Source organism: Perna viridis, chromosome 7 (genome assembly GCF_037379345.1).
Source record: "Perna viridis isolate PV_CMFRI_1.1 ecotype Kerala chromosome 7, ASM3737934v1, whole genome shotgun sequence".
Lineage (NCBI taxonomy): Eukaryota > Metazoa > Mollusca > Bivalvia > Mytilida > Mytilidae > Perna > Perna viridis.
This window is the reverse complement of record NC_142451.1, coordinates 10,082,203-10,094,649: the sequence shown is the minus strand read 5'-3', so window position 1 is coordinate 10,094,649 and position 12,447 is coordinate 10,082,203. Positions and strand designations below refer to the sequence as shown.

General features: G+C 34.0%; 1 protein-coding gene across 4 annotated transcripts in view; it reads left to right on the top strand.

Annotated features, from left to right (window-relative positions):
• The first annotated feature begins 487 nt into the window (after positions 1-487).
• The window catches only part of LOC148611266 (uncharacterized), a 29,014-nt gene continuing 17,054 nt past the window's right edge, over positions 488-12,447 (top strand). For 3 of the 4 annotated variants that reach the window (XR_015924097.1, XM_088591646.1, XM_088591645.1), the window contains exon 1: positions 488-683. Coding sequence is in view for 1 of the 4 variants with exons in the window: in XM_088591643.1 (XP_088447769.1) it covers positions 6,539-7,591 (1,053 nt within the window). In the remaining 3 variants the exon portion in view is untranslated. Of the gene's footprint in view, positions 684-6,522; positions 7,774-12,447 lie in introns of those variants that run through there. The other variant, XM_088591643.1, reaches the window with a different exon arrangement.

The following is a 12,447-nucleotide window of genomic DNA, read 5'->3' as shown; positions in this document are numbered from 1 at the left end:
TGGAAGTTGGATTAAATTATATATTTTTGTCACCCTATGTGTTAATTGTGTGTATTTATATAGTTGACCTCTCAGCCGTTAAATCATCGCGTAAACAGTGCGAAGGTGCTAAAGGTGGGATTGTACCGACATATACTGTTTGATGATATGAAGACGTCATACCAGAAAAAGTGCAACTTATGTATACATCGTAGCAACAGCCATAGTCAGGGCGGATCTACGATTTCGATTAATTAGGAGATGAGGCGTAAATAGTATTAAAAGCCGAGCGAAGCGAAGCAAGAAAATATTTGAGAAATATCTAGATTATCATGCAACCCCCACCAATTATTTGGGGAGCGTATGCCGGATCTGCGACCCCATGAATCCGCACCTGATAGCTGCATTAACTTCTTACAAACTGCGTCGTACTTAGTTTCATGCATGGTATAATATACCAATAGGTCACAGGACATTTCCGATGTGTAGTGTGTATAATTATGTATCTATGAACTTTTCTTTTATTCTTTAATGTATTCACTTGACTATATATGTTTACATTTATTGAATATACTCTTTAAAGAGGAAGTAATAAAGTAGATGTATGACAGTAGTTTAAAAATAAAACATGTATAAATATGCCGTTCGATCAACCTAAGGACATTCGTTATCCATACATCATAAAAGGAACAATTAAAATTCAGGTACGGGAAATTTTATTTAGCTATTTAACCCATTATCTGCAGAGAAAGAATATAGCTGTTTACGAAACCGTATTAAACGAAAAATCACGAGATAGATTAGTTACTGAGCTTGTTTTTGAACTTAGTATTATGTATTTTTTGTTGTTTTACTAGACATGGGTGGCCTTGAGCTGACATTTTTCTTCCCGGTGGGGTGGTTGTCTGTTTGATATATTCACCATATCAACTCTGGTTATGTTGGCTTCATAAGAATATGTTTTACCTTTATGAAAGATAATGAGTACAGTGGCAGGTCCGAAATTTCGAAAAGGGGTAAAGTTCATTGCCAAGAAGGGGCAAGCTCCAGTGATTTCCAGTAATTTTCTATATAATTAACAAATCATTTACAGCATGAGGCCACTCTCATAGTATAATTGATTTGGAATTGATTTGTTAAAAGTGGTAAATTTTGTTTGAATATAAATTAATGCAATTGAACTCAATTCCATTTAAAAATCATCACTTTCATGTATACAAATACAAGGTATCAAGACAGCCCTGCTGTAGGTTACAGACCACCAATTCAACCAATGAGCATTTGGAACGTAGGCAAAAATAGTCCTACGCAGAAATTACCCCTGTTCCTCATAGTGCTGTGAAAAAAGTTCTCATCTTATTTAAAAAATTTAAACAGTTTCTGAAAGGAAAAACATTTCTGTACATTTTATAGGTGCATTTTGCTTCTTGTGATGTGAAGCCTAATCTCCATAATGATTTCTAAATATACCCCTATCTTGTGAAAACACTGGGATTTCCCATGCTATTTATAGACACTTCACTTCCGGTGACCAGTACTGCACTGCAAGTCTGCTAACCCCACATGCCATTCTGAGGATTGTGAGCTGACATATGTAGAATCATGCTGATATATAGTCCTCTGCAGGTTAAAGTTAAGGTAAAGTCCAGAGAAGCCATTGAATATTGTGAAATTAGCATAGAAGCCTATGGGAAGTGGAATTAGTGGTTTTTAGCCTGTATTTGAATGTGCACATTTTTGCCGGTATCGTATTTAGGCACCGCTAAAAAAGCTATTCTAAGATAACCGTGTGGTCAGGGATTCACCAAGATTTGAAATCAATTCGGTGGGGCACAATGGGGATAAATTATGAGTAAACAAATTTTACCTTTACTTAAAAAAAACAGCATTTGATCGCCTCTCAAAGGGGTATTGTCGATAAAAACAGCATACATGAGTACCCGGTTCTAGGCTATACCAGGGAAATCGGGTTTCAAGTAAGGGGCTTAAACAGAATTAATGACTGACTCGTTTCGAGGCAAGACATTTTGCGAGGTGATAGAATTTGTGAAACTCAAGATTCCATGCAAAAAAGAAAAAAATCCCAATTAGGCACCGACCATTTTTTTTTATTGAGAGGGGGCCTGGGATATATTTTTTTAAAATTATTAATTTCAATTAGAAGAAAAATAAAAAAATAATTTTTGTGTGGTTAGAAAAAAATAAATGAAGTTCCACAATGGTAAAACAAATAAATGATGTTTTATTGTTTTTTATAAAAAAAAATTAGGTAGAAAAAAAATTAAAAGAGGAGGAGAGGAGAGGAACCTCATGTACACATAGTGAACGAATCATAAACTGCCATTCAACATGTCAAATTATGTATGAAGAAGTTTGTAACAAATGTCTTTAATACTAAAATTTTACATGATATTATAGAGCAACTAAATGGATATAAATATCCAAAGACTTTTGTTTATATTAATCCAGTATGTTAAACTAAGTATTAGAAAAATGCACAAAAATACATAAAATACCACTAAACATTATAAAAGAGATGAGATAAGAATATCAGACCGTCCGGTTTATTTCCCATTATGGATATTGCGTAGACTTCTTGACTACTTCTTGCTACCCATATTTAAAAAAACCACGGAACTTTTACAGTTTCCAAATGACAACAACTTTCCTATGTATGTACTTATGACACGACAAGCATGTATACAAAAATGTCCAGTAATGAACTAATTAAGACCGCTGAAAATGTCTTCTATGAAATAAAAAAAGAAGACTATTTTATACATTTGAGCAATGAGAACTTCTAATAGTAGAAATAGATCGTAATATGACATGCAATGGGGCGCTACAACCTTGATATTTTGGGACGAAGTTAGATGGAAACATCTGAAGCGGTCATACTATCTTCAGGGCAAACTCTACTGTACCCTGGACCACCAAAAAGGATAGTAACTATCAACATGGAGTGGGAATCTTACTCAATAAAAAGGCCAAATCACTCATCGAATGGAATCCTGTTAGTGAATTATCATGGCAAGATTCATTTCAAAGATACAAAAAGTAACAGTCATTTAATGCAACGCTCTTACCAACGTAGCAGAGGAAGAAGACAAACAGGAGTTTTACATCCAGCTTTAAGCTACTCCAGATTGAAAAAAAAACACCACGTCACGTGACATCTTGGTTCTTATGGGCGACATAATTACCAAAGTTTGAAAAGATAACACAAGGAGAGAACTTATCACGGGGAAGGAAGGAATTTGTAACATCAACGAAAATGTACAACTCTTTGCAGATCTTTACCCCCACAACGATATGGTCGTAGGGGGTACGACATTCCCATTCCCTCACATGAATATACACAAAAAAACTTGAGAATATCCAGAAAAGAAAACAAGAAACCCGATAGACCACAGTACAGTCGCCGGGAGATGGAGAAAGAGCGTTAGAGCTTATGACGGTGCTGATATAGCACCCGATCTTCAACTTGTGGTGACTAAATTTAAAATCAAGATAGCCAGGGCAACTAGGCAAGATCAGATTATAAGCAGAAAGTATAAAATAAGAAAGAGGCGCAGTTGACAAACAATCGGAGGAAGTTAAATCCACATATAACACCACATGCTTAGAAGAACTTGGATTCTCAAAGGAATACAAGCCATTGTTATCTGATGATACAACCGAGACAACTGAGAAATATAGGTCTGTTAAGATACTACTTGACCAGGTCATGACAAGATTGCAGAAAGAATAGTTGACGAAGTACATGTAACACATAAGCATCAGGAAAGGAGTAAAGAGAAACATCAACGAGCTCGCTTCAAAAGCAAATAATGCAATGACCAGATATGACACCAAGACTGCGATCAACATCACACGCAAACTAGCAAGTAGAAAGACCAACACGTCCAAACCAGGGAAAGACAAAGATGGTAATGTGATAACAATCCTAGATCGACCACTTTTAAATGGAGAAGATGTACCAGACGCTCCTGGTCTACCCCATGGAGAAGACCTTGGTGTGCATACTGGCCCAATCTCAAAATCACAAAAGCCCTACGGAGAATCAGGACGGGAAAAGCCCCATGACCGGACGAAATTCCACCTGAGGTCTTGAAGATCAACCCAGAAAACACCTAAAACATCTTGATTGATTGATTTTTGGGGTTTAACGCCCGAGCAGAAATATTTCAGCTATATCCAGGCTACAAACAAAATAGATGATAAAATGAACATGAAATAATGGTGAAATGGAGATGGAATGGGACACGGATAATGGGGTCGACAAATTTTGATAACCACTGGTTTTTGGGAGAGGTGGGTAGGGTCGGGCAATTTAGCCTTCTTTGGCGGAGCACAATGGTTTTTACTCCGGTAGCATATCACAGAAGGGTAATTTAACATGCAAGGAACCACCTAGGACACACAACCCAGTTGCTCTGTGAGTACAGCGACCTAGCCGCCCGCAAGGGTTCTGAACACTATATCTAGTCGCCATTTACGACAAGATTAGCGCTGCTGCGGGCCTATTCGTGTACAGCACATCGAAATTCTAAGGTTATGTCTTGTCATCCTTCATTTTCTATATAAGTGTGCAAGAATTTTAATTAGATATAATATACAATCATGAATTTCATCATGGATTGCTCTTTGTCTAATTGATATATTTTGGGGTGCTATACAAGGTGATCACTATAGATTGGTCATGCATAATTGATTGTCACGTGGACTGCTTCCCTTCACAAGTCCCAGACTTTCTCGTGCTATTGCAAGGAAGCTACCCGTTTGCACGAGTCCCTGCAGACTTTCTTGTGTTATTGCAGGGGAATCTTCCCGGTCTGCACGAGTCCCATACTTTCTCATGCTTTGTTTTTTAGAAAGAAAAAGCAGAACCTCATCCAATTCCTGGCTACAAACAAAGCCATGTCTTGTTTAGGCCAAGTAAATTTCATCCATCCCTTACCAAAAAATGTGGGATGGTTGGGAAGGATTTTATGTTTTGTTTTTAACTCCTGACCTTATATTTGCCAGCCTAATTTTAGCTATTTGATATATAGACATGTTCTTAATCCATAGCCACATCAGTTTCAGAGAGGAAACATTATTTTGGTCACCAAAAAAAAGGAAAGATTTGTATATTATAGTGCCTATACAAGAATCAGATGTGAAAAAAAATCCTGATTTTGAAATTTCCGTCCCATTTTAATAATGAAAAAGGTTATTTTTTAGGAGCCGGAGATGTAAGTTTACTTTAGGTTACAGACCACCAATTCAACCAATGAGCATTTGGAACGTACGCAAAAATAGTCCTACACAGAAATTACCCCTGTTCCTCATAGTGCTGTGAAAAAAGTTCTCATCTCATTTAAAAAATTAAAGCAGTTTCTGAAAGGAAAAACATTTCTGTACATTTTATAATTGATTTTGTTTAGTCTTAATAAGAATAAAATATCTGATTGATCTTAATCTTTACTCCCTTGATATTTATATAATATTTCCATTTTTTTGTTTATCGTGAATTTGACTTGCAAAAAAAAAAAAAAATATCTGCCATGTTCTTGAAAAAAAAATTGAATTCTTGTGCAATTGAAAAAAAAAATTAATTTTAAGAAGAGCAGAAAAAAAAATATTTAGCAACATTGAAAATCCTCCCCTCCCCCCCAGTATAAAAATGGTTGGTGCCTTAAAGGGTGGCTACACCGGGTCCACCTGTGCCTGTGTCTTTATCGGCAATACCATAATCTTGTATGAAGTCGATAATATTTTAGATTACTCTCACAAGCAGACATTGTTTTGTTTTTTTTAATATTTTTACTAAAATTCTATCAAGTGGTTCACATGCTTGGAAGGTCCGCATCCGAAAAAATAAAGCTATGCTATATAAAACCACTAACACTTACGTATACTAATATAATATATATCGTCGCACCCTTTCTTCTTAAGCAGATTAACATATTCATGTAATATCATTTTTTTTCATTTGAAGATTATATTAATTTTAGTATGAGACTATATATTAAAAAAAATTTTTCGCAGAAATTAGAATTTTTGTTACCAAATATCCCTGCAACTGTCAGTTTTTGGTCTTGAAATAGGACACATTCTGTTGACTTTATGGGGCTACAGTCGAAATGTCTCTTCTCAAGATCTTATGTCATATTTCGAATATCAGTGCATCCTGTATCTTTTTCAACATGAATTTAGTCGTGTTATTTGGTAGAGATACAAAAAGAATTAAGGTTATTCCAAGGTCAAAATCCAGGAGACGGATTGATTTGGTTTAAGTCACATAAATATATGTGCAAAGAAAATTGCATTTCCACACATTTTTGAGAAAATAAAGAAATGCAGAAATGCTTTAGCAAGTGACTTCTCGGAATATTTCAGTTTATTATGTATTGACATTCTTGCGTGTGTTTGTGAGCGTCGTATATTTTAACTTTGAGATAACCATAAGTTTTTTTCAATGTCATCTTGTCAAAATACCTCAAAACAGTATCCAAAATGCGATTTTTGCTACCATTTCATTTGTGCTTTTGTTCGCAGGAGTTTTTCAGTGGCAATGCTTTCGTTAGATGAAAGATGTCACCAGTCTGTTGGTGTTAAATACTTGCCACCTGGAAAATTAAGGCATGCATTTTTCCTATATCGTACGGAAAGTTCTTCCAGGAATTTAGCATTGAAGCTAATGAAACAACTGGAAGATAATGGATTTATATGTGGTTGCCATGAACAGGATTTTATAATTGGCAAGTCTTATTTGGATAACTTAGGATCATGTCTATCGTCGTCGATAGTTGCTGTTCCAATCATATCTAAGGAGTTTACTGAAAGTCCGTACTGTATGAAAGACCTTAATACCGCCTGTCATTGTTTTGATCAAGGAGTTATAGTCATGCCACTTTTGTTCCAACTTCCAACAAACAAAATTCCCGATATAGTGAAGAAGTTGATATGGTTAGATGTGAGTGAAAACGATGCAATATGGATGCCGAAATTCGTTTATTCTTTAAATAAAGTAATTCCTGAAAACAAATTAGTTTCCGAGGCTCAACGTGAGGCTGATCAATTGTTTGGCAATTTTTTACAGATGTCAGCAGAAGCAAAAATTCTTTTTTCTCTCATGCTCAAGACAGACGACAAAGCTGATATTCTGAAATTGATCCAATCTCTTCCAACTGAGAAAATTTTCAGCATATTTGGGATATTAATGGGGTCAACATGTAGACTTCACGAACCAGACGACACGAAAATTACAGTAAATCGTTTCGTCAATACGCTTAACATATGCATCGTTCTGTCTTTCAAAGTGAAGATGTTGTCACTGTGTGATGCAACGACACTATCTCTTATAAGTCAAATCTGTGCAACACACTTCGGCACTTTGATAGGAAACAACAAAGGTCATAAAAAGGTTATCGCCGTATTTGAATATCTTTTGAACCAGGAAACAGACAAAACAGAAAAAAGTCCGCGTGTTTTCCATTTGTGCTACGAAAGCAACTACCATGCAGACAAATCCTCATCTGCTTTGATAAAGGTTAACAGCATTTCTGTTTTTAAAAATTGTGATATATTTCTCAGAAGATCGTGTTTAGATGTTATGTATTCGTAGAAAACGATTAGGAAATGGATAAATACTGGTCCTGTGAAGCGGGCGAGTCTTATGAACCTTGCTTACCATTTCAGTCATTTATTCGTTCACTTGATACGTACTTACTGAGTTAATTTCTCAAATTATGAGATGAAAGATAAAAGTAATATCTAAAATGAAGCTAAAATAAAGTTTACAATTGATTAATATTATGATATTAGGCAAAGCATTGAGACTTATAGGTAAATGAATCTGTAGAAGTCCCATTAATTTTGTTGTGCCAAAAAAAAAGACAAAAAAAAAAAAAAAACACACACACACCCCAAAATCCAAAACAAAGCAAAAAAAAAAAAACAAAAAACAAAAGAAAACAAAAACAAAACAACCTAACGAAACAACACGAAACCAATGGCGGATCCAGAGTTTTATGCGGGTGGGGCGGGGGGCAAAAAAATCTTTACAGAATCATCGGTGAGAATCACGAAGCGAGTGTTTTTCATGATTTAACACACACAATTTTTCAACATTTGTAGACTGTTTTGGTCCCTAATTCCTTTAAGGACGCAGTAATAACCCCAAATGGATCCTAGTCTGAGTTTGGTGTTATGGAAACTTGTGTCCCAATTTCATAGAGACCCACACATATTTACCTAGATTAAATAGTCAATATTATTTTTTTTGCTCTGGTTCCTTTTTTGACCAATTAATTATAAGTAACACATTTTTCACTCCATTGTTTATTTGATAGATATTGAGTAGTGTAAAGATACCTTTATCTTTTAACTGTGATCACATGAGGTGTATTTTAAAATCAAGGATGCCACATAAGGGAACTAAAACATTTTTTGCCTTTATTTCGATTATTGTCTTCTGAAAAGGTAGTGCGAATTTTGTAGGTTGCCTTACAGAACTATAAATGCAAAAAGAGTGCATTTTTCAAATCTTAGAATCGCCTGAATATAGCTGAAATATTGCTGTTCGGGCGTTGAACCCCAACAATCAATCAATCAATCAATCAACACTTAGACTTTGATTGTATAAACAGGAAGTCCGAACGGAAAATATCCCTTAATGTAAAAAAGTATGATGACGTCATATTATTATGCACTCAACAAAAACGGAAATTGTATTCAGGAATTATTAATGTCCTTATTAACTTTGGTTCAAAATGTTGTCTGTGTATAATTGCCGTTAAAAATAGACGAAAAGTGGGGAACATGTTATAGTTTCTAAAGTTTTCCCACATTTTCCGCGAATACATATTTGCTAGCAGAATGTTTTGTCAAACTTACAATTCATTATATTTAAACGTTTTAATTTGATATTATCGATTTAAATAGTTTTTATTCCTATAGTTTAGTTTAAGCATATTTGCCATGCGCAACACAAAATTTATTTGACAAAAGAAAGTCACACTTCTAGTCATTTCCTGTTGGTTTACATATGAGCATGGGGTTTACAATATAATGAAAAGTGCATTGCGAAGACTCAAACGTTAAGAAATCCAGAAAAAAAGTACAAGAGACTAAGACAAATACAAGTATATCACTGCCATGAATTTTAAAATTGTTCAAATATCTCAATGTAAATAGCATTTTCGAACTTACTTGTTCATGTCAGGTTTTCTAAATTATTAATCACTATTGAAAAGAAACGGCATATTGCAAGTCTATAGACTTTATTTGATTAATATTTTTCAATTCAATGTATGACATACTTGATTTAGGTCTTGGGGCGTAGACCACTGGCAACTCATCTCCATCTCACTCTGTTCTGATGTATACTGTTCCTATTGTATCAACATTTCATTTGAAGTATTCTCCTCCATGTTAGTCCTGGGTTGTCCCCCTTTTTCTTTTTCCTTGAGGTGTCTATTGTATGGCTAAGTACGTGACGTTTTTTTTCAGCATTTACATAGTGCATGCTCTAACCCTGTCCATTACCAATTATATGTGTATATGAACTCAAATAAGAGAATCATGGAATACTTCCACTTATATATTTCTTCGGTTTAGTTTTCTACAGAAAGCTCTATTCAAATGATTTAATTGTTAATTTAGTGCTGGTCTTAATTTGCTTTAACCTCCAAACATAAATGTTCAAAATGATCTCAAATACTTTGTTAAGTTACACAAAATGACTTTATCTGACTATTTTTTCCTTTTAAAAAAGTAAGAACGATCAAAATGAAATTTTTTACCTTTTAGGTGTCATGATAATTTGCAAAAGTAATCAAGGGAACCAAGGTTCTAGCGGAAATCAAAAGAATGTAATCCAGGAACAAAGATCAGACACGGAAAACAGACAAACAGAAAAAAGAACATAAAGTAACTAAAATAATATATACAAAGTAACAAAAGTAAATGAGCAACTCGGACTCCAGTAAAAACTGGGAGCATAGACAAGGTGCACCGGTAGGGTAAGCGCCCAAATTATGTACATGTATATTGCTGGTAGTCTGAAGGTCCCTGAGGAAATTCATCGGTCCAGTAGTCAGATTTAATTGACCTGAGGTATATCATGATTGATACCAAAATTAGCAGAATTACACAATTCAAAACGTCCCTTGAAACACTGAGGGTTCATTGTCTGCATTGAACATGATAGAACCTCTTGATGTTGGATTTGGTTTCCCGTTTTGATATTTTTGGTTGTGAGTAATATTAGTATATACACAATTTTCCGATTAAGATCTTATGAATATTTGGTTCTAATGCTGCAGATGAAAGGTTATGCCTTGAATCACGTGTACAGCATACCGACATTTGCAGTGTAATGTGTATTTTATTAAATTTTATTAATAAACCATAAGGGTCATATGAGAAAATTCTTCAAAAAGTGATATTGTAAATGGTACTGTGTTAGCTTAAATAAGAGGTGATTATCTTTAATAAAATGTATCCATAAAACATTGAAAAAATAACGGTTACAAGGTATATACAAATAATATCAATGTTAAAAAAAGACCTGCACAGCATGATATACAATCACTACTCACTTGGGGCAAGTATGGACACAATTCTAGTTTTTGACACATTTAAGCATAGGGACTTACAGTTCATCATGGACACAACTGTTTTGGACATAATATAGCACAAAATTTGAAATTCAATTAAAAAATTTTAAAATCTGAATCTTAAAAAGTAGATTTTTTTTGGCTGTTACCTCTTTGACTCCTTATTGGGTTTTCAGTGTGGATTATCTCCTAAGAACAGACAGACATACAGACCTAGTAAGCAACTTCATAACACAAATAAAAATGTGTAGCCTTTTTTTGGGTGTATCACAGATTACAGAATTTGCATGATTCTTACAAAGACTACTACTTAAAAAGCTTAAATCCTAGTTCCATATATTTCGAAGAGAGGATCCATGTTCCCTTTTTTGACCAATGATCATTACTTGTCATCACTAATATGTTTCATACCCAGTTTAGTTTTATGAGGGTTGGAATAATACTGATAATTCTACAGGCAGTTGTTTACTTGATTAAGTAATAAATATATCTATTCATGAAATGATAGCAAAAATACAGATGTTTTTGATGTACAATAAAATAAAATGTTAGATTTTGAGGGAAATAATGAAATTCTTACAATTTATGAAATGTACTCAAAGGTACCATATATAAAAACAGATAGAAAACAAAAAAAATCCATCATTCTGGGTACAACAAATCCTTTGGAGGTTTCAAGTTTGAGAAAAGATTTACAAGGACAACTTTAGTTGGATAAGGGTACACAATAAGTAATACTGGTACTAGTCACTCAAAGTCCAATACTTAGTAGTCATATACTGTATGGCTTGTTATTTTTGGGGATTTTGAGACAAAAAGGTATGTGAAAACTCTTTGCATTTCTAATTTTGGTGAATGTTAAGTTGTGTACACAAGCCCAGAGTAAATATTTTGCAGAATTTATTTTGGCTTTTTTAGACAGACTGCTAAAATACGCAAAAACAAGCATCCGAACCCACTATTCAGTAGTTAATAACTATCATGGTGCCAATTTAAAGTTACCATATAAGGCTTCTTTAGATTACTATTTGAAACAACTGAATAAAAGCAGGACTTAAGATTCTGAAGAAATCAAATTACTGAATACATACATTGACACCATAATTTAAAAAATTAGTAAAAAACTGGCTAAAAAGATATCAGCGTTAAAAAATTATTGGTACAAAAGAAGTAAACTGACAACATCTTCCATAAATAAAACCAAAAGATCAGAAAAATAAGAAATCTGTTAAAATTTAGTTTCAAATTTTCCCATAAAACAAATAGATAAGTTGTGTTTCACAATAAGAAAAAATAGATTTAGCAGATCAAAATGGCAATTGAAAATGTAATTTATCAAAATATGGCTCGTTTTTATTGTGGTTGGGGTAGCAATTTTCTTTAAAAATGATAAAAACTGGATATAATCCAAATTACTTGATAGTTTTCGGAAAGAGTTTGTTCAGTGCAATAAATAGGTCTTTAACTTGATTAAAATATCGTATGTTATGATACATTATTGACCAATTATCAATCCGTCAAAACTCAAATACTAAAACTGAAGCATTTGATTAAAATCAATACTTTGTAGTGAAAGTGGAATTTTGACAGTAAACATATTTTATAGTGGCTTTAATTCATACTCCAGTAAATCTGGCAAGGGGATCATAATTCATACTCCTGTAAATCTGACAAGGGGGTCATAATTCATACTCCTGTAAATCTGGCAAGGGGATCATAATTCATACTCCAGTAAATCTGGCAAGGGGGTCATAATTCATACTCCTGTAAATCTGGCAAGGGGATCATAATTCATACTCCTGTAAATCTGGCAAGGGGATCATAATTCATACTCCAGTAAATCTGGCAAGGGGGTCATAAT